This window comes from Nymphaea colorata, chromosome 6 (genome assembly GCF_008831285.2).
Source record: "Nymphaea colorata isolate Beijing-Zhang1983 chromosome 6, ASM883128v2, whole genome shotgun sequence".
Classification (NCBI taxonomy): domain Eukaryota; kingdom Viridiplantae; phylum Streptophyta; class Magnoliopsida; order Nymphaeales; family Nymphaeaceae; genus Nymphaea; species Nymphaea colorata.
This window is the reverse complement of record NC_045143.1, coordinates 8118088-8146080: the sequence shown is the minus strand read 5'-3', so window position 1 is coordinate 8146080 and position 27993 is coordinate 8118088. Positions and strand designations below refer to the sequence as shown.

The 27993-nt window shown below is 40.9% G+C and overlaps 2 protein-coding genes across 3 annotated transcripts; both read left to right on the top strand.

Moving 5' to 3' along the window:
* Positions 1-952: 952 nt before the first annotated feature.
* LOC116255692 (ABC transporter G family member 42-like) lies at positions 953-10899 on the top strand. The gene is made up of 24 exons (XM_031631599.2): positions 953-1192; positions 1508-1945; positions 2285-2494; positions 3025-3109; positions 3294-3453; positions 3641-3717; positions 3877-3930; positions 4372-4462; positions 4609-4910; positions 5029-5310; positions 5411-5727; positions 5997-6157; positions 6357-6466; positions 6544-6697; positions 6821-6985; positions 7186-7355; positions 7656-7988; positions 8509-8799; positions 8894-8977; positions 9053-9186; positions 9306-9533; positions 9684-9855; positions 9952-10206; positions 10319-10899. Exons 2-24 carry the CDS (start codon positions 1569-1571, stop codon positions 10586-10588), a joined length of 4482 nt encoding a protein of 1493 aa, XP_031487459.1. The 5' UTR covers positions 953-1192; positions 1508-1568; the 3' UTR covers positions 10589-10899.
* An 8436-nt stretch (positions 10900-19335) lies between these two features.
* On the top strand, positions 19336-26081 carry LOC116256448 (NADP-dependent malic enzyme). Of its 2 annotated transcripts, XM_031632816.2 has the most exons (19): positions 19336-19463; positions 19816-20117; positions 21495-21615; positions 21786-21860; positions 21939-22090; positions 22242-22347; positions 22475-22540; positions 22678-22773; positions 22842-22913; positions 23059-23142; positions 23224-23322; positions 23588-23635; positions 23712-23765; positions 23914-24102; positions 24180-24257; positions 24341-24415; positions 24788-24878; positions 24957-25085; positions 25634-26081. In XM_031632816.2, exons 1-19 carry the CDS (start codon positions 19437-19439, stop codon positions 25720-25722), a joined length of 1953 nt encoding a protein of 650 aa, XP_031488676.1. In that variant the 5' UTR covers positions 19336-19436; the 3' UTR covers positions 25723-26081. The 2 variants fall into 2 exon arrangements, with proteins under 2 accessions (XP_031488676.1, XP_049934348.1); XM_050078391.1 differs by lacking the exons at positions 19336-19463; positions 19816-20117 and having other exon boundaries at positions 21495-21619; positions 21789-21860.
* The last annotated feature ends 1912 nt before the right edge of the window (positions 26082-27993 follow it).

Here is a 27993-nt window from a genome sequence, read left to right as displayed (position 1 = left end):
CTATCGAACAAATCAGATGTAAAAAAATTTAGTGTTTGATCGAAAATTAAATTAAATTAAATTCAGATTTAAGAAATGATATTCGGTTGGATTCAGATTTGGATATGCATAAATATCTTATTCGATTGAAATTCAGATAAGATTTAGATTTTAACAAATATCGTATATCCAACACCCTTACATTTTAAAAATTGATTAGGTGCGGTTCAATATTCAGATTTTGATGTGAATATAAAAATAGAATACCAGTCGGATTTGGATTATAAAATCAGATTTCAGATTTGGATTCAAAAATGACTTTTATTCGTTCATATTCAAATCCCAATATGTGAATATCAAAATAAAATAATATGGTTAAGAGTATATCAAATTGGAATTTGATCCATTGACATTTATATTCCGATCCATTGACATTTATATTCCTTTCCAATCAATGGATATGGTTGTGTTTCATAGTGCTTCATTCTCTACTAGGCTTGTACTCACATGAACTCTGGTGGCGTTGGGTCATCAAATTTTTTTTTCATGAAGCACTAAGTATATAGTTAACAAATTTTTAATTAGTCGACTCCAGTCTCGTGGGCTAGCCCATATAACTGGACTCAGGTCCACTTAAATCCAACACTGAAGTAAGGTTTCAGAGAATGAACTCCCAGGAACGCACGGAGACCCTATTTATCTCTGCCCCTACCCACGCTCGTGGGCTCATAAAAACTTGGCTCGTAAAGCTATTGGTTAGACTTAGTTGGTTTGCCAGTCGCACTCGCAGGCTTGTGCAGCCAAAAGTTTCGGGGGTACTTTGAAAATATTTGAAAGTCATGGTCGAATGTATCATACTCAATAAATTTGGGGGCATTTAGTAAAAATGAGTTGTTGGGACCGTTGATTTTGATGCGTCCGGACCTGGAGGGTATAAATACGTCCGCTTTCCTCAGTGGCCATCCTCACTCAGGAGCTCCCTTCCGAATAAAGGGAAGAAGGCGAAGAAGCCATCTTCTTCCTCTCTTCCCTTCTTCTGCAACGCGAGGAAAAGCACAAAGAGAAATTCCTTTTCCCAGAGAAATCGGAGAAGGTGAGGAGACAAGGAGAAGAAAACCGTCTACATCTCTTGGCATTCTATGCCCATCGGGAAAAATAAACTCCCGGGAGTGACTTGTTCCGAGGTTTGCGGGACAAAAGGTTGAGAGTTCAGGTAATTCAAGATCTGAAGAGATTTTTTCAATCGAGTCATTGTTTTCGAGTTGTGCTTGGACGCGAAGTGGAAATCGAGTCGTTCTCGTTGTCATCTACTTCTCTCCGAGGAGACGCCTCTCGATGAAGTCGGGATCGCATCCTGCGTTTGGAGAAATTGAAGAGAGCACAATTTTTTGTGCGAATTCAATGAAAATCTGTTTTCCTTTTGTTTTCCCATTTCGGTAGTGTTGGGGTCGATTTCCCGGTAAATGTTCCCCTGTTTTCCCGTTCCAGAATTTGAATTTTCCACTTCCTCTGTTTCGAACCGAAGCAGGAATCAGCGGAACACGGAGGAGAGGGGTTCCGCTTAGGAGCCTGAAGCGACTGAGTGAAGAATGGAGAGTCTAGAGAGAGGATTGAGCTCCGCCAGGAGGAGCCTGAGCAGGAACGTCAGCAGGATGGGCCAGTGGACCGGGGAGGACGCCTTCTTGGGGTCAAGCCGGTCCCGGCGGAGCCGGAACGTCGATGACGATGAGGAGGCATTGCGGTGGGCGGCGTTGGAGAAGCTGCCGACGTACGACCGGCTGAGGACAAGCATCATCAAGTCGTTCGTGGAAGAGCAGCAAGGGGAAGCGAAGAAGGTGGTGCACAAGGAGGTGGACGTGAGGAAGCTGGGCATGGCAGAGAAGCAAGAGTTCATCGAAAGGCTCTTCAGGGTGGCTGAGGAGGACAACGAAAGGTTCCTCAGGAAGTTCAGGCACAGGATCGACAGGTAAAGCTCTTTCTCCTTTTCCTTCCTTCTGCCAAGAGTCTAATTCATTAAATTTCGTATTGTATGAAAATCTGTTCTGTTTTCTATCTCTCTTTTAGTGCGCAACTCGTTCTTGGTTCCTCAAATACCTCCGCTAGTTTGAAGTTTTTCAAAATTTCCTCCATTTACATTGTTAGTTTCCTTAGTGGAATTCCAGGGAAGGTGCTACGTTCTTAGCTTCAGATTTACTTTTAATGGTTCCTTCTTTCGGTTTGTGAGGTGCTTTCCGAAATCAAGGTTTATGCTCAATTAAGATTTGTTTGATTAATTGTCTCTAATCTTGTGCTTCTTGATTCACAGAGTTGGAATTGAACTTCCGACGGTGGAGGTTCGATTCGAGAATCTAACCATTCAAGCACAGTGCCACCTGGGAAGCAGAGCTCTCCCCACTTTGTGGAATACTACAATAGACGTAGCAGAGTTTGCTCTGGGGATGGTCGGAATCAAATTCTCAAAGGCGACCACTCTCACTATCCTGAAAGATGTCTCCGGCATCATCAGACCGTCAAGGTGAAACATTATCGGACTTCTTCTTTGTAATAAAGATCTGTGCTTGAAGCTCTAATACGAGTCCTACCAAGCTAGAAGATGAGCTCGATGTTCCTTCTGTAACTACGTCAGCTAGCACAAGCCAAGGCTGCATCACCATGAATAGTCATTTTGACTGATTCTTGCCAAGGCGGCGGGTCTTTCCTTCCCCTGCCTTTTGAGCTGATCATGATAATGTGTATATATCTATCTTCCTGTTTGTCCTTCCCATCTTCCGTGTGGACGGTCTTTTTTTAATCTAGCTGGTCAGAGGTCAAGCACCTACCCTTTGCGTGACCACTCACCAAGAAATTTCCCACCTCACGGATTCTCTTGTCTTAGCCTTTTGTCGTCTACCAGAAGCAGCTTTCATTGTGGCTGCTGGCCTTTTCCCTGCGTCCTCTTTACACCGCAGATCTTCTTTTGTGTAAAATATTCGTAGCCCTCCTCTTGAAACGTAGAACTTCTTATACGTGTAATATGAACTAGAGGGTTGTGCAAAAATTTTGCAGGATGACGCTTCTGTTGGGGCCACCCTCGTCGGGGAAGACGACCCTTTTGAAGGCACTCGCAGGAAAGCTGGATTCTAGCTTAAAGGTTAGTGGTACACCGTCCAACAACTCATAAGGGTATTCTTGCCCTTCACTTCCGAGAAAATCTGCTAGGACCATGCTATAAGTTTGTTTTACTACGTAAATGTCATTTCTTTGATTGAAAGTTTTTTCTTTTATCCCGAAAATGCCCTTGTCCTGTTTGACGAAAAACAACTATATTGACACAGGTGAAGGGGGAGATTTCATACAACGGACATAAGTTAAAGGAATTTGTGCCCCAAAAGACCTCTGCTTACATCAGCCAGCACGATGTCCACATCGGCGAGATGACCGTCAAAGAGACCCTCGACTTCTCGGCGAGCTGCCAAGGCGTCGGCGCCCGATATGGTGAGTACCCTCAGTTCCCGATGCGCACTCCAAGTAACTTAAATCATTTTTAACCGTGCGTAAATTGCATATTCTTTTTGTTAGTGCATGGTATATTTTGCCAATCGTTTTATACTTTTATAATTACCAACTCTTCCTTGCATAAAAACTCGGTAAAATCACTTATAGAATATGATGGTTTTTGTAGATCTACTATCCGAATTGGCAAGAAGGGAGAAGGAACAGGGCATTCATCCAGAACCAGAGGTGGACCTCTTCATGAAGGTAACGTAACGTATTTGAAATAAAAAAAGTCGTCTTGATCCGTTATGATAAAAAAGCATCTTGCATCCAAATCTTCAATCATCGGATGAAGTGCTGATTCTTAATCCCTCTAATGCTCAGCTAAATGTATTTTTCTGTTTGTGTCTGTTTTGGCTTCAGGCCACGGCTATGAAGGGAGTGGAAAGCTCTCTTCAAACAGATTACACTATAAAAGTAAGTGGTACAGGCCTTCCGTCTTTTTTTCTGTTCTTCTTGAAGATCCTCACATACGTGCAAACCATCAGACTGATATGATATATGGATGATATATGGAAATGAAAAAATTGTAAATGGTCTGGCAAATTACATGGTCCCTCGCCTGGCCAAGGGGCAGCAAAGATTGTGCTAGGATTCGCGTTTTCAAACACCTGATTCGACACCAAAGAATTAGGGTGTTAGTTAGGAAGACCTACTTGAAGCAGCAAGGATTTTTTTTTTTCCTTGACGTAAATCTCTTGAAGAGGTTCCACTCCTACACATATATAATTGGTGGTTTTCTATTAAAGTGTGAAACAAAAAGTACCTATACTGAGGGTAGCGGACATGGCGCTGTAGTATTTAATTTTGAAGTATGAAGTATGTGCTAACAGCGTTTGTCATTGGTTTGTGCAACAGATTCTTGGGTTGGACATTTGCCGAGACACTTTGGTCGGAGATGCCATGCACAGAGGCATTTCAGGTGGACAGAAGAAGAGAGTAACTACAGGTATGCTCCTGAGCTTTTCCCCTTCCCATCTTGGAAGTAACGCATTTAAACTCGAAATGCTCTCTCCATTTATGACCAACCGCTCGAAGGTTTCAGACGTGGTAGCATGTTGTTTGACAATGGTGCTGGGCCAAATTTGAATGCAGGTGAAATGATAGTTGGACCAACCAAAACTCTTTTCATGGACGAGATATCGACAGGCTTGGACAGCTCTACCACGTACCAGATTGTAAAATGCTTGCAACAGATTGTTCATCTGACTGAAGGCACCATATTCATGTCCCTCCTTCAGCCAGCGCCTGAAACTTTTGATCTATTCGACGATATAATTTTGCTGTCTGAAGGGCAGATTGTGTATCAGGGTCCTCGAGATCATGTTTTGGAATTCTTTGAGAGCTGTGGATTTAGATGCCCTGAGAGAAAAGGAACTGCAGACTTCCTGCAAGAGGTAATGGAACTACTCCTATATCCCGAAATACGATATGGCTAAACCATTGTCTTAAAATTGAACTCTACATTGTATCTGGTAAAATCCTGCATCTGATGGTCTAATTCATTTGACACAGGTTACATCGAAAAAAGATCAAGAACAGTATTGGGCGGACAACAGCAAACCATACCGCTTCGTGCCTGTGTCTGAATTCGTCCGACGGTTCAAAGCATTCCACGTCGGCCAGACCATTCGGAGCGACCTGTCAGTTCCGTATGACCGGAGCAAGTGTCACAAAGCAGCTTTAGTCTTCACCAAGAACTCGGTGCCTAAGTGGGACTTACTTAAGACTTCGTTTGCCAAAGAATGGCTCCTAATCAAGCGCAACTCTTTCGTTTACATCTTCAAATCTGTGCAGGTATCAGATTCAGCAATATCTTGGACTTGGAAGAGCTCATCTTACTTGAGTCTTATGATCTTTTCACCATTTTCTGACTTCAAGCGTATTGTATTCCCAGATCATTATCATAGCAATGATTGGAGCAACTCTCTTTCTGAGGACCAATATGCCCATTAAAACGGAGACGGATGGCGCAGTATTTATTGGTGCCCTGCTCTTTTCTGTCATCATCAACATGTTCAATGGCATCCCCGAGCTCTCTCTGACCATCGTGCGACTTCCGGTCTACTTCAAGCAGAGGGACCTCCTCTTCTATCCTGCGTGGGTCTTTACTGTTCCTAACATGCTCCTCAAGATCCCGATCTCCATGATCGAGACAACAGTTTGGATGGCAGTAACTTACTACACAATTGGGTTTGCACCGGACGCTGAAAGGTAAACATATATTTCCAGAAGTGAACAATACCAAGTACGAAGTTTTCTGACAGTACAACGAGTCTTTTCTTTAATTAACTTTGTTACAACATGAACTGGAATCTTCCGACTCTGGACACCTGACGATGGTCTAGGACAGGTGAACCTAGAGCCCAGTTTGAGAGTTCAACTTAGATAAGAGTTTGGACATGGCCAAGAAGTAGATCTGTAGTTCTTTGGTTGCGACATGTAAAAAGTAAAGACTATCTTACATCTAAGGTCACATGCAGGTTCTTCAAGCAGTTCCTTCTCACCTTCGTGCTGCAGCAGATGGCCGCTGGTCTGTTCCGTCTCATTGCAGGGGTCTGCCGAACTATGATTCTCGCTGATACCGGAGGAGCGCTTGTTCTTCTTCTCATCTTCTTGCTTGGAGGATTCACTATTCCTCGTGGTTGGTTTTCTTATCCTTAAATTCCAGTTCCTCTATTCGATAATTTAATCCAGTGGCAACTCATGCCTCCGAGAGAACCAAAAGGGGTTGGCTTGGCTAACGGGGACAATTTTATCCCAGAAGAAATCGTCTTAGAAGATGGATCAAGAAATTGCCGCTCGTGGCCCTTACTAATGAAGTGCCTTTCTGTGAAATGCAGGAAGAATTCCAGGATGGTGGATTTGGGGTTACTGGTCCTCTCCACTCACATACGCATTTAATGCCATTTCTGTGAATGAATTTCTTGCCCCCAGATGGATGAACCAAAAGGTATGCCGTCGCTTTCTCTTGTGCGTTCTAGAACAATAACGAGCCACGATTAGCTGAAATTTGACTGTGACTTGCAGGCTGCGGACAACATTAGAAGCTTGGGAATTGCAGTTCTAGACAATGTTGATGTTTTCGCAACAAAGAACTGGTACTGGATTGGTGTAGCTGCGCTAGTGGGATTCACAGTCCTCTTTAATTTCCTCTTCACGATAGCACTTCAGTATCTAGATCGTATGTCTCTCTCTCTCTCTCTCTGCATGTGTGCATGTACATTCAAGCGGAGTTCTGTACTTATGTGTTACGCGTGTACAAATTCATCGGCGCTAAATTTCTGTGTCTGATGGAATGTGACAGCACTTGGAAAGCCACAAGCTGTGATTTCTAAAGAAGCGATTGCAGAGATGGAGGCCAACCATGAAGAATCCAACAATGCAGGTGGGCCGAGGGTCTCGGCACCAAAATCCTCCAAAGACGACACATTCCGACGATCTCTATCGAAGTCTGATGGAAACAATACAAGTATGAAGCTACTTGTGTTTTTATACTACAATCTTATGTTAAAATTGGTTAAGCCATTAGAGTTGTATCGCGCCTAACTGAACGGAGAATGCTTGCTTAGTGATTCCACGCGCATTCTTAAGCCCCATACATGCACGATATTCTTTCTTTTCATTAATTTCCAATTCAAATTAAGAAGCTAACAATGAGCTTCTTCTCAGGAGAGATGGCAATGACACGGATGAGCAGTGCATCAAATGGCTTGCATCGAAATACAGATATGGCGCTGGACTCAGCAACTGGCGTAGCTCCCAAGAGAGGGATGGTTCTCCCATTTATGCCTCTAGCGATGTCCTTCAAGGACGTCAACTACTTTGTTGACATGCCACCGGTCAGTGTTTAGTATCCTGCGCTTTTTCGTTCCACCATCACCAATTGCAGCTTTCTCCATGAGAACTGTTATTTTTCACTTTTTTCTATTTATAGTTGCTTTATAAAGTCATGACGATCAGTTACCCAAATCAGTTCTATGGAATTCTTATTGAGAAAGTTTTCATAAGCTTTCTGTAATTTCTTTTCTCAACAAAATTGGGATAACTTCAAAATATCACCTGTCGGTTTGTTCACTTTTCTACTCCGTGTCCCGTATCTATTAGCGATTTATACTTAATAGTGGAGTAATTTATTTCAGGAGATGAAAGACCAGGGCGTAACGGAAAGCAGACTGCAGCTACTGAGAGAAGTAACTGGGTCATTCAGGCCTGGAGTTCTCACTGCACTAATGGGAGTGAGCGGTGCAGGGAAGACGACACTGATGGATGTTCTTGCTGGCAGAAAAACTGGGGGGTACATTGAAGGAGACATTAGGATTTCAGGATACCCAAAGAACCAAGAAACTTTTGCAAGAATATCTGGCTATTGTGAGCAGACTGACATCCATTCACCACAGATTACTGTAAAGGAATCCTTGATCTACTCTGCGTTTCTCCGTTTGCCTCCAGAAGTGAGCGATAGTGAGAAAATGGTGAGGATCTGCTCCTCCTTTATCTCCATTAATGATGAATCTAGAACTTAGCACGATTAACAGCATTAATGTGCATATGAAAACACTCTTTTTAACCACTGTGGAATTGGCACTTCAACATGCACCTACTACCAGCAAAATTCATATTTATGGTCGTCAAATTTATCATATGTCATCTTCTACTTGGTAAAGCTGCAGCATTCTAGTTGTCATTTGGTGCTGTGATGACTCCTCAAATTTCCATCTCATGAAGCCATTTCTTAGAAATGTTAACCTTAGAGAAGCATACCATGTTTCCATGTTGTAGAGATATTTAGAATTACGTCACTGAATTGGACATACAATAATCTAATTCTAATCTTGATGATAAATTTCGTTGAACTGCAAGTGCTCTACAAAGGGAGGATCAGTGACCAGATTCCAGCGTTTTTTATTCTTCATTTAGTCTTGGACAATCTAATATTTGTATCCCCATTCAGTTATATGTTCTGATCATCTAATGATGTACAACAATTTTCAGACATTTGTAGATGAAGTAATGGAACTAGTAGAGCTGGATAACCTGAAGGATGCCTTGGTAGGAGTCCCAGGAGTCACTGGGTTGTCAACTGAGCAGCGGAAACGTTTGACCATAGCTGTCGAGCTAGTTGCTAATCCTTCCATCATCTTCATGGATGAGCCAACTTCTGGTCTGGATGCTAGAGCAGCTGCAATTGTCATGAGGACTGTCAGAAACACAGTTGACACAGGAAGAACAGTCGTCTGCACCATCCACCAACCCAGCATCGACATCTTCGAAGCTTTTGATGAGGTATTGTAGTTCATCAAATCATTTTTGTCTTGATCTTCTCATCTATGTTCCAAAGATGAACATACAAACTGAACGATCATATTTTTCTATCCAGTTGCTTCTAATGAAAAGAGGAGGCCAAGTGATATATTCAGGACCACTAGGGACGAACTCTCAAAAAATTATTGAGTACTTCGAGGTATATATTATTTCTTAGTGCTTGCTGCTGATGTAGGTTGAGAAGTGGACTAAAATTTTGTTCTCACTTCTATAGGAGATCCCTGGGGTCCCAAAAATACATGATAAATACAACCCGGCAACGTGGATGCTGGAAGTGAGCTCAATCTCTGCTGAAGTTCGTCTAAAAATGGACTTTGCTGAGTATTACAGATCATCCGCTTTGTGTCAGTAAGTGCCCTATTAACAACCACCTGTACATTTTGGCACTTTTTTGCCGAGACCTTGTTGATATGGCTAATGGCTACATGGCGATTAATTAACTTTCTGAACCATTAACTGCACTTCAGGCGTAACAAAGCTCTGGTGGAACAATTAAGTACTCCCCCAGCAGGATCAAAAGATTTGTACTTCACAACCCAATACTCTCAGACAAGCATTGGGCAATTCAAAACATGTTTGTGGAAGCAATTTCTGACGTACTGGAGAAGCCCTGAGTACAACTTTGTTCGATACGTTTATACCCTTGTTGCTGCTCTGCTTCTTGGGACCATCTTCTGGGGAGTTGGGAACGAGAGGTAAGTCTGAACCTCCTAGTGAAGTAATAATCATCTCGAGTACGGTATCTTTGGTGCAGAAGAGTGGTAAACTAACCCGTCTCCACCACAAGCCCGTCCGTAGCAAGACGTTCTCTGTGAACCTAACTTTTTTCTTTGTTCCTGTATCAGGAAGACATCCACTGATCTTTTCATCATCATTGGAGCTATGTCTGGGGCAGTGCTCTTCGTGGGTATCAACAATTGTTCCACTGTACAGCCCATTGTCGACGTAGAGAGGACAGTCTTCTACAGAGAAAGAGCTGCGGGAATGTACTCTGCTTTGCCATATGCTTTGGCCCAGGTACGCCCTGAGAAAACCAGAATTCACTCTCATTTGGTGACTGACATTAGGCTTGCAACATTCATTTATTAACTGATTCTCCTGGTTCTTTTACAGGTGATTGTGGAGATTCCATATGCACTATTCCAGGCATTGTACTATACAATCATAGTCTACGCTATGATGAGCTTTGAATGGACAGCACCCAAAGTCCTCTGGTTCTTCTTCATCACCCTCTTCACATTCCTCTACTTCACCTACTACGGAATGATGACCGTTGCAATGACACCCAACCATGAAGTTGCGGCCATCTTTGCTGCTGCATTCTATTCCGTCTTCAACTTGTTCTCAGGCTTCTTCATTCCCAGACCAGTAAGTCTTTCTATGCATAGTTTGCCCCTTAGTTCGAAATGTTGGAGAGGCATTTATACCGCATGTATGACTCTCGTGGCTAATGCTTTCAACATTTTCATGTCATATGCAGAGGATTCCAAAGTGGTGGATCTGGTATTACTGGATCTGTCCTGTAGCTTGGACAGTTTACGGGTTGATCGCCTCACAGTATGGAGACTTAAATGAGATGATCGATGTTGTTGGAGAAGGTCGCCAGACGATCAAATTCCACATAAAAGATCGGTATGGATACGAATCCGACTTCATGGGGCCGATTGCCGCAGTTCTGGTCGGTTTCACGGTCTTCTTTGCGTTCGTGTATGCCTACTGTATCAAAAAATTGAATTTCCAAATGAGATGAGAATGAAGAGAACATTAGGTTCTCGCCAACCTGAAGGAAGTTTTGTACATAGGCATACATCCATGAGAAGGGATGTTCAGGTCAACCCTTTTGGTAGCCAACCCATCAAGAAAAGTCCTTTTTGTAGCTAGATCCCAAAAGGACCAAGCATTCCATTGTATTCTTCTTTCCAAGGTGTTCTTGGTATGTGAGAAATAGACTTAGATTAAATTCTCGGCTTGTTGATCCTAACGTGGAGTAAATGAGAGACCATCAATTGTATATCTCATAAAATAATTGGAAATCTTCAATTTTTGCTTCTCCCTCTTTTATGATGTTTATGTATGCCCCCATACATACAGAGTGATTGGCAGGAAGGTGTGGACCATTTTGAATTTCACCATATGAATCTGATTTACATGATTTATCCAATGGAATCCAAAATCATCAAGTTATAGCGCATAAATAGAGCATGTATAGGGATTTCTAAAAACACCGCTTACAGTTTATGTTGTTCAAGTCTTAAAGGCGTCAAAGACAAGGAACGAGGCAAGAATTTGTTGTGGAGCCCGTCCATGACCCAAATAATTTCGAGCCCAGAGCAGGCTTTGTTCAGGTCCTTAATGGAGGTCGAGCCTTTACATGTCAACTAAGAGGGCCGTCCAGCACTGCTAGTGCTTAAGTGCAACCCCTACCCGTTCTCTAAGCATTACCAAAAGGCACACCATCTTCTCCTTATTGCATAACAAGAAGTAGCCGCCCTAAGCGGATGATAACTTGATTTTTTTCAAATTCAATTATGTTTTCACTCTAAATGAACACTTGCTGGAAGAGAGGACTCCCATAACTATGAACAACAAATATGTAAATAATCTATTAATTACTTACATTTACGGTCAACCTAAAATTGGTAAGGACAAAGGAATGTAACTGAGGAACCAAATGCTATTAGAAAACCTGTAAAGATTTCTTTGAGGATTGATGGGCTTGAAGTAGGGGTCGGGTGAGCTTTTGGAAGAACTTTTCGAAAGGCTTTTCTTGTTAGGTTGATGCTTTTGAGGCCTATGTCTTTGGAGGAGCTTGGAAAGATTGCTTTCATAGCCAACAGGGGGCAGTGCACTGGGTCCTGACTTCTCTAATATGAAATGTTTTGTTGGGTTATGCATATCTTCTTAGCAGTTGACAATTTATTCAAGATAGGTAAGGTTGTTCATGAGTGAGACTTTCGATTACTTTTTTTTTCATCCTATAGGCTTATGTAACTTTTTATACAAAATAATATCTAAAATTTTAGCCAAGCATGAGAAAGGTATTGTCAATAGACTGATAGGATCTGATAAAGCAACCTTCATTTCTAGAAGAAATCCGTATGTTAATGTCATTGTGGCTTATGAGTTGGTGCAGTCTTTGTCTAAAGTGGGATCTCTCTCCTTAAAGTTGATTGACAATGCTAAACTATAAGTATGACAAGGTGAACATAAGTTTTTTCCAGAAAGCTCTTTTGTATTTGAGAATTGAGGTTGCCCAGGTGCACAAGATTATGACATGTATTACATTTGCTGTTATGGGAAATTGATTATTCATAGTCTGATTGAGGAGTACTTCAAAATAAAGACGAGGTCGTGTCATGGTGATGTGATTTCTCCATATTTATGTCTAGAAGAAAGAATTCCAAATATTCCTAAAGTTGGCAAATGTCTCCCACTGTTACTTTTGTGACAACGTCTGTACTTCTTGCAGGACAGAGATTCATATTGTTAGGGAGATCAAAAGGTCATGTGGAAGAAACTTCAACTTTTTGTTTTGGCGATCAGCAGAGCTAAGTTATCTTGTATCTCTTTTCAACTGACTCATGGTTAATATGGCTGAAGTTTTGCACTGGAGAGAGAAAGTAATCCCATTTATATATCCTGGGCTACCATTTTTGAAGGACGGAATGGTGTAAAAACCTCATCGCTAAAGCAGACAAGAGGTTGGCAATGAGGAAGTCCACTTTGCTCTTACGTTAAGAAGAATTTGTTTGCTTAAGCATGTGATTTTGCAGACAATTAGGTCTTGGACTGGTGTGTTTAAAATCTCATCTTCTATCATATTCTTGACTTGAATAGGGTCAAATGGTTAGGAATAATTAAACTCGAAGAATCTCAATTTCACAGCTTATGGTCCTTGAAAAGGTGTAGGAATAGGTCCTAGTTTTTAGAGCAATTTGTTGGAGCTAGGAAAAGATGGTCGAAGATCTAGTAGAGTGTCTTGGGGATGGCAAAATCAAGTTCTTGTTTTAGTGGAAGAGTTGATGGAGTTTGCCTGGAACTTAAGATTTTTTATTGTTGGAGATGCTGAATTTTGATTTCATCTTGTCCCCATAATTCAAAGTTATCTTGTTTGTTATCAGGTTGGAGTTGAACATGAGAGTAGCTTTTGTATTGGAAAAGTGGAAATGTGCTAATTAGGGAACCCTTGTTGATCTCTAGGAAAAGGTTGGAGTGCTCATGAAGCTACCCTTTAGAGGAAATGAGTTTGGCAGAATGAGTCCAGTGGCGGAGCCACATGATGACTGGTGTGGGCAGTTGCCCACACCAGCCTCACAAAAGTTTAGTATTTGTGTTAATGTTTTGATATCTTTAATTGTTATATATATGCCCCAAAGAAATTAAAGGTATTAAATGAGTGCCTCCACCAGAAAAAAATTCTGGCTTCGCTAGTGGCAGAGTTTTGATGCTTACACCAACACAGACTCACTGCATATAAAAGTAACAAATTACCTTTTATTATGCAACCTAATTAAGACCAATCTAAGAAAGTTAACAATCAACAGAAGACAGCAAAAACTGATCATGGTTCAAGACTTTTGTCTTTCTAATATGCCATGACCTTAAAGAAAAAAAATATTCCTAATCCACACCATAAAAGCATTGGCAAGAACATATGTTTTAGTTGTTTCCTTGGGTTTTTTTTCTTCCTTTTTACATAGAATAAAGCTAGAACATCGATGCCAGAACATGTATCTTGCTAGAGCGATGGATCAACCACTTTAGTTCTAGAATTAAGCAAATTTAATTTGAGGTTGGGGTAGGTTGCCTAACGTCTTTGTGGTGTTTCTTAGTGGTTCTGACAAGGTCCGGATAATCCCAGTGCTGAACCTGAAACTCCAAATACAGATCCAGATAATTCCATATGAGGTAAAAATACATCTGGATTAAAAAATTCTATTACTAGATCTTGAAAATGATCAAAGATATATTTTATGCGATTCTGCCTACCGTGGTAGAGCCAGATGTTGGTAGATGCGGGCAGTTGCCCACACCAGCCTCACAAAATTTCTTTATTTTCATATAGAGGCCTCCAAATAGTGTCTCAGTTGCATATATTGTTGCCCCTCCACCCGAATTTTCTAACTCCGCTACTGCTCGCCCGCATCAATATTAAGCACTATTAAATGAATCTCTATGATATAGTCAACTATGGGTCCGACCTAAATGCAAAATTGGATCTGGGTTCATCTGGTTCAGGCTGGCCACAACGATTTTATAAGCTGGATTCTCCTATCAAATTCAATTACTGGTGCCTCAATGGATCGGACGAGACCAGTGGCCTGTCTGCACTATCAGATAGAGTTGGATTTTATATAAGAAGGCTAAAATATGGAAAAAAAATTAATATCGGATTAAGGAATTGGATTGGATTCGAGTATAAGAAATGTTATCTAAATGCATTCGGATTTGGGTTTTGATTACATAAATTTTCAAACGGATTCAGATTCAGATCAGATTTAGTTTTAAATAAGGAGCCTATGTACGATGTCCATACCTTTTGAAAGTGAGTTTTTATCATATGATAATGCAGTTCCGATTTGGTTTAGAATTCAAATTATGATTCAATGTGATTTTAAAAATCAAATTAGGTCTATGAGAATCAAATTCAGATTTGAACATGATTTTTCTTTATTCATATTCAAATTGGAACATGTGAACATCCGAAAAAGCTGATATGATCCAGAGTACGTCCGATTTGAATCCGATGAAGCCCCCAAAAACTATCGGGTCAATTTATGAAAGTTTCAAAGAGGACTCTGTCTGACAGTTTGAACTTTTAGGAAGGTTCATGGAAGTTTTTTTTCAAAGGAACTAGTTCCACTATACAGTTTTGCTTCTAATTCAGAAGAAAGGTGGGGAGTCCAATATTGCTTTTGAACTAACTCCAACTCATCGAGAAAAAAAATAATTAATGGGCTTATAGAAACTTAGTCCCTCATAATTACTTTTAAGAAAAAAAAAAACCAAAAGCCAAGAATATTAGAGACTTGGTTAGGCATTTGAACAGTTGGACTCAGGAAGGAACTATCAATTAGTTCCAAGTCTTCTTCCTTATAGAGTTGCAGGAATTTTGACAACAAGAAAGAAAAAGAAAAAAAAAGGAGAAAGAGTCGAAGCAAGCATGAAAGCAATAGAGAGAAAGAGAAACTAATGGAGAGTCTAAAGTGAATTGATGGTTCCACACCTACCCACCTAACAACACCCAAAGGAAGAAACAGAGAGTCTGTTTTCATATTGGGCATGAACTAAAGAAATACAGAAATAAACAATGTGATTTCACTTCAATGGAGAAAGAAAGACACCTTACACAGAAGGGAACATGTATAAAGAGTGTCATCAAATATTGACCCTGCCATTTCGTTGCGTAAGTTTTCTTTCATGTTGCTTTCGTAAGGCTTGGTGGTCAAAACTTGCCCTCAGTTCTAATGAAGAAGAAAAGTAACGTATTACGCCTAACTTTGCTTTTGAGTGAATTCATGTGACACATGAATGCCCCTTTTATCCTATTGGCGCATATGAGTTAAGTCACCCATAGAGGGTGCGGTGCCTTCAAATATATTCTACCAATCAATGGGCAAAGAAACTCAAACTGATTGGTATTGATGTTTAAATTATATATTTATTATATTTATACTTGAAAAGGTAGCTTTATTTTAGGGCATGCTTGAGACTCTTATCGTATGCAAATAAATGTTTCAGTTGAAAGAAGCCGAAGTCTCTCTCTCTCCCTTATGTAGACTTATGACTTGGTACACCTGTCAATTAAAGTGTTCAATTGTATTTCCAAGAACTTAATGCCTACAGGAATCCAACTACTGATGAAACTCTGACAAGAAATAAATCTTAAAATCAAGACGTGGATTATTAGTTTGTCAATGACCTGTATCTATCAATTGAAATGAATATCCTAGAGTGCATCCTTAACACAAGGTTTTTGGCGTTATCTTCAACATGCAAGTGACTTTTCTTTTTTTGGTATTAAATATTTGTTCTGTTTAAGGGAATTTTCGTCTTAACTTATAGAAAAAGTAGCTTGTGAAATATATATATATATATATATATATATATTTCCCAGTGGCATTTTATTCTGTCAACTCCTGGTATTTCGATGCAAACTTGGGGGAAGGGGCCGAAGTGGCATATAAATTAACTCTATATGGAACTAATATTTTCAAAGTTTATATTGTTAAATTTAGTTCATTGAGTTTGGGTAGTTTATGGAAATGTTTCATATTAGTACCGGCCGAAGTGATTCAAATACGAACTCGTTCGTCATTAGACGGCATAATTCCTTCGAGTGGAAACCCAAAAGCTATACAAGGTTTGAATAAGGGCAATAAATTTCATGACATTTATGAAAAACAAAACGAGAAATGAACTATACACTTCATTCATTTGAAAAAGAATTACTTGTGATTATAAATATAACAATTTGAAGCAGTTGGAGAATTGTAGAATGAAACGATTTGAGCGAGTGCATTGTTTGTAACGATTTTAAGTCAAATCGGTTGAGGCCAATTTACATGCATTCATCCTGTAGTTGGCAAACTCACTGGGCTGACTGGAGTCGGCTCGGATCAGTTCAGATCGCCTGTAAATCTGGCTACTAGTCAAGGGTTTGAGCTGATTCGCTTTTGACTAGAACTAGCACACAATCGCTAGATTCAACTGCAGTAGAAATACATTATGATTACTTGAATACTCAATCAAGTCAACGAGTGGAGGGGAGGGCCCGCCTAGGCCATGACTCCATCCTGACCAATGAAAAAAAAAATTAGATTAAAAAAATAAAATTTTTACTTCAAACATGGAAGTCACTAATTTGACAACCATGAGTTTGTTGGTTTGAGACAAGTTAAAACTGTGGTTTGTGAAATGAAAAAGTGGATTCGTATTTAAGAACGTAAAAAGGCAAAAAGCGAAGGGTCGATTTGGGTATAAAGGAAAAATAGGGACACGGAGGAAAAAAAAGGTGAAAAGGAGGTGGAAAGTGAGAGCCACGTGGATCCTGACGCAACGGAATGCACCTAGACAGGTGGCCGCGTCCAGGCTTGAAAGCGCTTCGAAAGGACGTCAGGTGGTCCCCACACGATGGGCCCCACTTCCCGGCCTGCCCCAGTTAAACCGGGAAGCTGACGTGTGTCCACGAAATTACCGGAAAGCACCCAGGGAGCGTGATTTCGGACAAAAAAGTCTCGGAACCTTTGACCGCAACCTGTTTTCCCTGCAGAACTTCGGGGCGGGTTTCCCTTCCGAGCCGATCCGTATGGAAAACGCGTCACTCCATACGAAACCGACGGGGGTTGGCTTGGGTGTCGCGTTCTCGGCGTTGCGCTCTATGCTTTGCCAGAAAGAGAGGCGGGACAGGTTACACGTTACTCCATCGAATCCAGACGGAACTAGTCAAGAACTTTCTCATTTTAAACAACTTAAAAGTTAAATTCAACTGATTAAAAACAAAGGAAAATGTCAGATTTCTTTTTCATATTCTTATTATTAAACATCCTTTAAATGTAACAGATATCACTACAATAAATTCAAGAAAAATGTTTTTATTTTATTAAAATTAAATGATAAATATGCTTGCAGAATACGAGAAGTTCAAAATCCCCTTCAACATCACCAATTTGCTAAAAGCAATGCCACATGAAAAACACTTAAGAGTTAGGTACCATAAAAATGTGTGAAATTGATGGCGATCAGATCTATTGGTGAACGATTGCGTGACATGTTGATCGACGTAGCTTGCTGGCTTTGATTTTGATTAATTTCGGGCTCCAACCACGTGAACTCTTTTTCCAGCCCAAAAATGCTTAATTTACATCATAATATATATGTGCATAATATATATATATATAACCCCAACTGGGCAACCCAATGCAGGCAAACAAACAATAATGAGCATCTATCTGCAAAAACTCGTAGATGCGAGCTGCACGTCCTCAAAATATTTGGCCCACAAAAACTGGTCGTCTTCCGTCAGATGGCTCCCGCCTCATGGTTACAAATGTAGGACCACGAACATTGCAGCCCATTGTAATTTTGAAGCTCATGAAAACATCTGCTTAATCAATTATTCAATGACTTTCAACTTTTTGTTCAAAACAAATCACGTCCGTTCAAGCTTCCACACTCGATTATTAAAAAAAAGACTGATGTGTTTGTTTATTCTCTGATACAAGGATCGATATTATTCGACCCACAAACGAATGTTAAAGAAGTATGAAGCAGAAAAGTGGAAGGAAAACTAATAAGAAGCATCAAAAGCTTGATGGGTTGCTTTTCGCTACCTTTCTCTATCGCTAAGATCTAGAGCTGCTTTTGATGCTTAAATATTAACCTTTCTTACAAGTTTCCTGGTTTAGTGCCCATAACGGTAAATACGATTACTAAGATTTAAAAGTTTGATTTTACAACTTCTTCATCTGTCCACTTAATTATGTGCTCGATATAGTCGACTAATAGAAATTTGTTATTAACATGGCCCGAGTTAGTCAAATTCGAATTATTTACATCTCTGTTGTCCATTTGTGTCGTATTCCAGATGCATAAGTCTTAGTATTTTTCTCTAGATGCATAAATCTGCCGAAAGTGGTAGCTCGCTTTCTAGATGCCTTCCATTCCTGCCGAAAGATGTAATGCATTTCACTATTTTGATTTGATATGACCGTAAAGAGGTGATTAGACCACAAACATTGTATGAATCTCAAATGGTGGTACCTTCAGATTCGTGGCAGCCGGCGGCGGCTGGCGGCCGGACTTTGACCTTTACTCAGGCAGTGAGATTCATTCCACTTTCTAAGAAAAAGTGATTATGACAAAAATGAAACTATCAAAAGATTCAAAATGGTATTTGAAGTAAAAATTATTTTCTTACATATTTTAGTTTTTCTTTACTACCATTTACTTTTGTCCGGTTTGATGGTAAGAAGTTTAACCCGATACGCCGGTGTTTGCGGAAAGGAATTGTGTTTATTTTACTGCGAAACTCAAATCTGCAGGGGTTTGAGATCATTAAGATCTTGTAACTATAGATCTAATGGTTTTTAACATGCAGCATGTATTAAAATTAAATTTGTTGTTTAAAATGAGGATCTAAAATCCAAAACTATCAAATATTTTTGGCAAAATCATTGACCGATTTTTAGCACATCGAACCGGAAAACTCGTTCGAATTACTACGGCGTCCATTACCGGCTGGCTGGTAGTGGGGCCCTTACAGAGTAAAGCCATGTGGAAAACGCCAGTCGGATGCATCGTTCCCTCACGAGAAGCCAACTCCCAACCTTCGGCCCCACCAAAATCTCACGGGCCCCGCGTGGCCAACGTTCAACCCCGAAACGGGGAGTCCTCATTCGTCCTTGACCGAAAGCTCCTGGGCGTTTCCGTAACTTTGGGACCCGCCAGCTAAGTATAAAACCGGAGGCTGCCGCTCCCCGCCATCTTCCCCATTCGTCTTTCGTCCACACGCAGAGTGAGGCTTGGGCAAGCGGGAAGGCGGAGCAGAGCCACCAGAAAAGGGAGACAGACGAGGCCGCCCCTGTCTCGTCGCCACCATGCTCGCCCTCAGCAGGGTCATTCGGGTAAAATCTGAAACTTCCTCTCTGACTCTCTCTCTGTTGAAATCGGGGAAAGCATTAAGCAGGAATTAAATCGTGACATTTATTTGGACAGCTTTGGAAAAGATTGTAGTTTTCAAAGAACCAGAATTTTTAAATTCCGGAAATGGTGTTCACGCCAGCTCCCTATCCGTCATTCTGTTTCCTCGTTACGTGGCCTATAAATCCGCGTCCTGCTTCTCTCCTTTCCTTCTCGTGGATTCTCGTCGTATTTCTCATGGAGTGATTTTCTCTTTGTTTGCTGTTGTTGTCTGCTGGTTTTTTTGTCTGTGTTTTGTTTTGTTTCTTTGCTTTTCTATGTGCGGGCGAACCGAAGGGCTGTGTGTGTTCATCGGTTGTTAGCGAATCCTCGTCATCGTCGTCTTCTTCTTCTTCTTCTTTTCCTTGCTGCGTGTCGGCGAGGGAGCAGAGGCAGCGGAGGATTCCTTTGCTCTGCCGATCCTCGGGGTTGAAGTCGTCGGCCGCGATGGGGAGCACGCTCAAGGAGATGAGGGACGGCGCGTCTATGCTGGAGATGGACGACAAATCGACCGTCGGCGGAGGAGTCGAGGACATCTACGGCGAGGATCGCGCCACGGAGGAGCAGCTCGTGACGCCGTGGACGGTCTCTATCGCGAGGTGAGGCCGTGGGATCCTTTCGCTCTTTCTTCTTCTTATTTCTTTCAGCCGGCATTTCCTTTCCGTTGTTTCCGATCTGGTCTTATCCTTCGTCATTTATATTGGTTATCACGAGATCTGGTCGACTGCTCTGGGAAACGTCGAGGCATTAGTAAATGAGCACATTTGTCCTCGTTTTCCTGTTTTTGTAGTTCTCTTGACTTTTTTCTTTCGTGGTCGAAAATTCTCTGGTCTGCGTGGCAACGAGTCACTTTTTTTTGTCTTGTTGGATTATTTTTTTGTTTAAATTGTTATTTAATCTGTCTCAATCGTCTTGAGCTTTGGCGATTTGCTTGTGAATTCCTCGACCGGGTTTCACTTTTGTAATTCCTTCCCCGTCCGCTGTATCGGTCCTTTTCCTCCCTTTTGTTTACTTGTTGCAACTGTGGGTTTTTTTCCTTTGTGTTGATGGTTTAATGCAATGTACTTACTCTCAATGTACTTGATCCCTCTCTTTCTCTCTCTGGCTCTAGTAGTGTGGTGTAGTTCGCTTTGGTTCGCTGTGTATCAGTCAAATTCTTTGCCGTTGGATTTTCGAGGATTTGTTATTATTTCTAACGTAACCATTTCCTTTTAGGACTTCTTCTGGCAGGACCACTTCTTCACGTTGATTTTGAGCTTCATCTTTAATTCTTTATAATGTAATTTATTATACGCCGCTTTCTAATGGGAACTTGATCTGAGGAGGAAAGACAATATTGCGTACCTAGTATATTCTAACATTGTGGGATCTCCGCTTTCATTCGTTGGCAATTCCTGGATCCATGTTTGTTAGACTTGTCGTTACAGTGGAGGCCACTAATTGCTCCGAGCCATATGATTTTAACGTCTTTCCTGCCCCTGCTCAGCTGCAAGTAAGATAAAGAATTTTCTATTGAGGGACTATTTCTTGTCCGAAAGCCATTTGTCACCTTATAATGACGATTTTTTGTCACCTTATAATGACGATTTTATTTGTAATATTTTGGCATGAGGCGCTTTCCATTGGTTCCTCTTCCTAGTGAATACTTTTGTCCGTCAAGTTATCAGGACCCACTGTTCTGACACGAGTAACCCTGGATCTGTATAAACTTACTTCTTCCTTTCTCTTATTTCCACAATTTTGTTCCTCTTGCTGGTGAATTTTGTGGAACTGAGAAATTACTCGTTCTCATGGATTAAAGATTACTGATGCAAAACTTGGTTTCTATTCGCTAATGGTTTTTCAAGACTCAAAAGCCGAAAGCGGGAGCTATGACATTGATTTTTTGGGCTTATAGCGGTGGCAACCTGATTAGTGTGGGATTATTAAGTCCAAATAATTCCCTTTTACTTAATCAGGTATCTTTGTTTTGGCAGTGGTTATTCATTATTGAGAGATCCACACTTCAACAAGGGCCTTGCTTTTACGGAGAAAGAAAGGGATGCCCATTACTTACGTGGTCTTCTACCTCCGAGCTCTCTTACCCAGGAGCTTCAGGCACGTTTATTTGTCTTCCTTCTTCTTGGACAAGCCATAGCTTTATTCGAACTTGGATACAGCAGAGGTTTATCTCTGGCGATTGCCTATGTTACCGCAAGTTAGCTCATCGAATTTAATTTTTAAATAAAAGAAGGTTGAAAGTGCGTGGCTTCCGTTGATAATTACAGGAGAAAAAAGTCATGCAAAACCTTCGTCAATATCAAGTTCCATTACAAAGATATATGGCATTGATGGATCTCCAGGTATTGTTCTGCTCAATAAGTTCAAGTGCTCTTGATATCTGCAAATTTCTGACAAAATGTCCGTTGCAATTACACCAGGAGAGAAATGAAAGGCTGTTCTACAAGCTTCTGATAGATCATGTGGAAGAGTTGCTCCCAATTGTATATACTCCTACAGTTGGCGAAGCTTGTCAAAAGTACGGAAGCATTTTCAGGCGTCCTCAAGGCCTTTACATAAGCTTGAGAGAAAAGTATGTTTTTTCTTTGATATCTTTTGGACACAGTGCTTTTGATGTTTTTATTTTCAATCTTTTGCTTTTTCCGTCTTTGCCTTTTCATTTCATTGTCAAATTTGCTCTGGCGTACCGGTTCTTCTGCTCAGATGCAAAATGGGTTGTGCAGGGGAAAGATTCTTGAGGTGTTAAAGAACTGGCCTGAAAGAAGTATCCAAGTTATTGTGGTCACTGATGGAGAGCGTATCCTGGGGCTTGGTGATCTCGGTTGTCAAGTAATTCCTTTATCTGTGATCATTAATCAAAATATCTGGGTGAAAATACTGCTGATTAATTGGTCTCCATTGCATATTCACTTGATATTTGCTTTCAAATTTGCTGATGATATTTTGAAACATATAGGGAATGGGAATACCTGTTGGCAAATTATCACTATATACAGCACTTGGAGGGATCCGACCGTCTGCTGTGAGCATCTATCCCAGTTATAATCTGATGTCTATTGGTTGATAATGAGTTCTTTTTTTATTGGACATAGAAAACCAAGGACTTTCTCACTGAACAAATTATCGGTTTTTGCTGACATATTGCATTGTGGTGTGCAGTGCTTGCCTGTTACAATTGATGTGGGAACTAACAACGAGAACATGTTAAAAGATGAGTTTTATATAGGTCTCCGGCAGAAGAGGACAAGAGGACAGGTCTCTCTCTCTCTCTTTCTCTCTCTCTCTGTGTGTGTGTGTGTGTCTAACATTTATGACATCTACAGGAGTATGCTGAGCTTTTGCATGAGTTCATGTCTGCTGTTAAACAAAACTATGGGGAGAAAGTTCTTATTCAGGTTGCCATTTCATCTGCTGTTTCTCACTCCATGTGGGGTTTAGGTTATGATGGTTTTTGTTCATGTACAGTAGCCGTTATTGTACATGATCATTTTTTTGTAACTCTTGATGCTGGCATGCTGACGATTGCCTTTCTCTTTCCAGTTTGAAGACTTTGCTAATCACAATGCATTTGAGTTGCTTGCAAAATATAGGAATACTCACCTGGTCTTCAATGATGACATACAGGTGATAAGATTAGTTATTCCAGCAATATCGTCCAAAACCTCTGTTTTTTCTCTTTCTGATGCAGGAGTTTGGTTTCTTCAGGGAACTGCTGCCGTGGTTCTAGCTGGGATTGTTGCATCTTTGAAATTGGTTGGCGGAACCCTTTCAGAGCACACATTCCTTTTCCTTGGTGCTGGTGAGGTAGAGTTTTCGTTTGAACATCTGCCATTACTTTATTGTGATTAAGGATATTAGTGCACTTATTGTTAAAATGAGAAATGCATTTTCTGTAACTGTTTGCTTTTGCAATGAAACTGATGCATTTGAGATCTTACTTTCAAAGCAAAGTAGCAAACAAAATGTATAATAGCCATTTTTCTATGAGTATGGGCGCAGTCCCTGGGATTTAATGCTATTATGTACTGTATAACTTTTCTTATACAGTTATTCACCATAATGCTTGCAGGCTGGGACAGGTATAGCGGAACTGATTGCCCTTGAGATGTCAAAACAGGTATTTCTTCTGAAAACATGTTTAGTAGGTTAGGAGATTTTGATGGTTAAACACTAAATGAAAAATCTGCTTCCAGACAAAAGCACCCGTAGATGAATGCAGAAAGAGAATATGGCTTGTGGATTCAAAGGTAATTTGAGCTATGTAGAGTCCCTTGATCCTGCCCTTTTTTCAAGTCTGGCCTCCTTTTGCCAATTTAATTTCGTTGGTTTGCATGGATTAGCCGGTCAATCTGTAATTTGCCTGTCTTGGTCAATCTGTAATTTATCTTTCTTCAGGGACTCATTGTTAGCTCTCGCATGGAGTCACTCCAACACTTCAAGAAGCCTTGGGCTCATGAACATGAACCAATCAGGACCCTGTTAGATGCTGTTAAATCCATCAGGCCAACGGTCTTAATTGGATCATCTGGAGTAGGAAAGACCTTCACGAAAGAAGTAGTGGAGACCATGTCTTCTTTCAATGAGGTGTCTATGAAAAATTTCTCCTTGTCCTTCATCTGGTTTCACATCTTATAGTGCATAAACAGAATGTTGTTGTGCAGAAACCCATCATCCTAGCTCTTTCAAATCCAACCTCCCAATCTGAATGTACAGCAGAGGAAGCATATAACTGGAGCCAGGTGTTTATCGCTCTCTGATTTGCTTGACAGCCTTGCCTTCTGCCTAGAGCCATACTTTAAATACTTTTTCCTTGTTTGTTCAGGGTCGTGCAATTTTTGCAAGTGGCAGCCCCTTTGACCCCGTTCAAGTCAATGGCAAGATGCATGTGCCTGGTCAGGTAAGAAGTCTGCCAATTTGTCTTCCACTAGAGAGGACCTCAATGAATGCGTAGATGTCGGTTTGATCAAACCTAGAGGCTGTTGGCAACTTGCTGGATCCATTTGCAGCCTGGCCTGGGCTGCAATTTTTTCCAGAATGGTTGTTCTGGCCCTCCAATTACTACATTTATTTTTCTTTTTTGCAAGTTCACTGAGCAGAGAGAAATTGATCTGACCTTCACTTCACATGCACATGCATATGGCATTTCTACAAAAAATTCTTCTTCGATTTACTGAATAGTTCGCCTCTGTTGCTCTAGTGATTTAGTCATTTCAAAGGAACGCATACGAAGTTGCCGTATTGATTCTTTTTCTTCCTTTTCTTCTGCAAGGCAAATAATGCGTACATTTTCCCTGGTTTTGGTTTGGGTTTGGTAATCTCTGGAGCGGTTCGTGTTCATGATGACATGCTTCTTGCAGCTGGTAATGCTCTCTCTCTCCCTCTTTCTCTCTTTTTCTCATTTTTAAGTTTCTGACCTCTAATCTTTCTGAGATGAACAGCGGAAGCGTTGGCTAATCAGGTGAGGGAGGAGAATTTAGACAAAGGCATGCTTTATCCTCCGTTCTCCAACATCAGAAAGATATCAGCACGTATAGCTGCCAATGTTGCTGCTAAGGCATATGAGCTTGGTAAGTCATACTGTTTTTTTCGGTGCGATCTATCTTAATCACCAGCTTTTTAAGAATAAGCGAATGTATATGTCGAGGAAAATTGATGATTTTATTTTCATTCCACGCCCTTTATAACATGTGGTAACAAGGTGATTTTCCAAATTTCTTCGACTGATGGGCATTTGACAGATTTCCCGATGCCTTGGCGTGGTTGACAATCCTTCACATCTTTTAAGACAAACCTCTCCTTTTGTTATTTCAACCCTGGTTAGCAGGTTGCCCCTTAGCTAACTTTTCTGAAAATTCGCTTCAAGGATACTGTCTATTGTTTCACTCAAGTCCCTATTCCCTCTCATTACATAGGAAAAAACAATTTTGTCAACAAAACTAATACCTAGGGCTAACTTGAAATGGTTGGGCAGAAGATTAGGAGCTGGATTTGTCATTTTGTCCAAAGAATGGGGTTGTTGAATAAGGAACGCACATTAAAAAAAAAAACCTGAAAAAATCGTTGGCATTTATTCTTCCGCTACAAGTAATTGCTTTTTCGCTTTCGGTGCTTGTAGGGCTGGCGACGCGTCTTCCACAACCTGAGGATCTGGTGCGTTATGCAGAGAGCTGCATGTACAGCCCAGCCTATCGAAGCTTCCTATGAGGTGGACTTCAAGACGAGCATTTCGAGGCGTCTGGCTGATTTAACACGATCTGTTCTTAAGGAACAAATACGAGTTCCGTCTTATCTTTTTTCCTCAATTATCATTTTAATTTGTTTTATGCCAGCCGTTCTTAATTGGGCTTCATCATTGGTTCATTTTTGTTGGTCTTGATAGTGCAAGGACCGTTATCATGGCTTGTGTTGTAACTAGTATCAAACATGACATGGCCTGTCTTGTAACAAGCAGGGTCAGTCTGTAAAAGAGCAGCAAGGCAGATTGACGGTCTCCTAGTGGATGGAAGTATGCCCGTTTCATTGTTAAAAAAATTTCCCTCTTTAGGGGGTGTAGGTTTTCTTCAGGTCTCTCGCTTGATCTTTATCTTGAATATAGTTGCCTTAAACTTTGTTACCGCAAATATCGAACATTTCGTTGCTTCTGAATCTGTGTCCGTCCCTGCCCTGTGCGTGGGTCTCGTCTCAGATGGGGCGCAGCGGCATTTGTCCAACCAATGAGCTGGTCTGATATCAGAGTTCATTAGTTTTACAACGCAAATTTATAGCTCAGTCTTTTAGTTTTCTTAAACTGATTGAATTACACATGAGAAACCAAAACAGAAACAGAATGAAAAAAAGACGCGCAGTAAAACACAATCATTCACAGCTTTTCTTAAACAGCTGCATCCTTCTGCAAAATTACTCCTAGCCACAATCGTCCTCTTCCCTTCGTATATTTGCAAGATTACGCCTCAAAGCCCAACCATCTGGTGAACAGCTAATTACGTAAATCAACCTTCCGCTAAACAAAAAAGGGTGACATATCTTGCACAAGAAAACAGATCGGTTGTCTAATACCTGACAGCTAACCGGCTCAGAAGAAATCAGCAAAGGTACAAAGAAAATCCTGATGTTGAAAGCGAGTAGTAGTTTAGCCTGCCCAGTCTGCATCGAAGAATGCATATAATTGAAAATGACCATGACTGACAAGTTGTAATCCATGTTCAAGGGTACCTTTCATGTATCGTAAAATATGCCTGACAAGTTGAAAGTGACCAACTGTAGAAGCTTGCACGAATTGACTTACAGAATTAACACTATAAGAGATCTCAGGTCGGTCGGGTAATGGTTAAGCATTGTAAGCCTACGACCATGCTTCGGTAACTACTTATATCTGGAAAATGGGCTTACTTGGACTCAACAAGCGATAATTTTTGTGGCAAGGAAGTGCTCACTAGCTTTAAGTCCATCATCTTGAATCGTGAAAGCAAATCTCGTGCATACTTTTACTGGCTTCTGAGCATTCTGGTGTCATCTCCATTAACTTGAATTCCCAAGAAATAATGGAGTGACCCCATATCCTTAATTGCAAAGCATGTCACCAGGGTTGTCACAAATGAACCGAGCAAGGTTGGATCACTACCTGTTAAAATGAGATCATCAACATATAAGAGTAGAATCATAACCTTTTCTGATGCCTCCATACGAACATAGAGGGATCCGTAGTGCTGCAGAAGAATCCATATGAAAACAAGAATGAGCTTAATCGTTCGAACCAGGCTCCGGATGCTTATCGTAGGCCATATAAGGCTTTCTTGACATGGCAAACTTTGTCAAGATTCTAGTATAGTTTTTGGTTCCGTTGGAATTGTTGGGTCTAAGGTACTCAAAAGGGCATCCCATTCATACCTCGGGTGACAATGGTTCTTATTGATCTACAGCTGGGTTCAACTATTTTCTCTTGAGAGACGACGGGATTCTGCTTATAGTTAGTGGCATGAAGCTCATCTAATGAGGCTCTATCAGTTTCTTGAGAGCTTGTCTCCAGGTGCGAACCATTGGTGCGAGTGGCAGCTGTTACTTGTTCTTCATATGAAGAACGAGATGTGGGACTTCCAATTGCCATGGCAGGTGGTGCAGCATGTGGGTGCAAGTCATCCCCTGTTGGCAGAGAAGGATCCCCTCTAACAGTTAACAGTCACAATAAAAACTTGTGCGCAAGACTTCCAGGTCATCTGCAATGGAGGCGAGTGCCATTTGGAGATTTAGCGCTAGGTACTGCAATATGTGAGCAAAACTTTCTGTTCTTATGTCAGAATATGAACATTAGATTGCACTAATATCAACCATCTGATCTCACTTAGATTGTGTAGTTAGAAAAACTGTCAACTCAAAAGAAGCTGTCAACTACAGATAAGTGACTAACAGTTAATTTTCCAAGAGGTTACTTATAAGGCATCTCCATTTTCCAATTGTTTATCATATTAATGGCAAGGT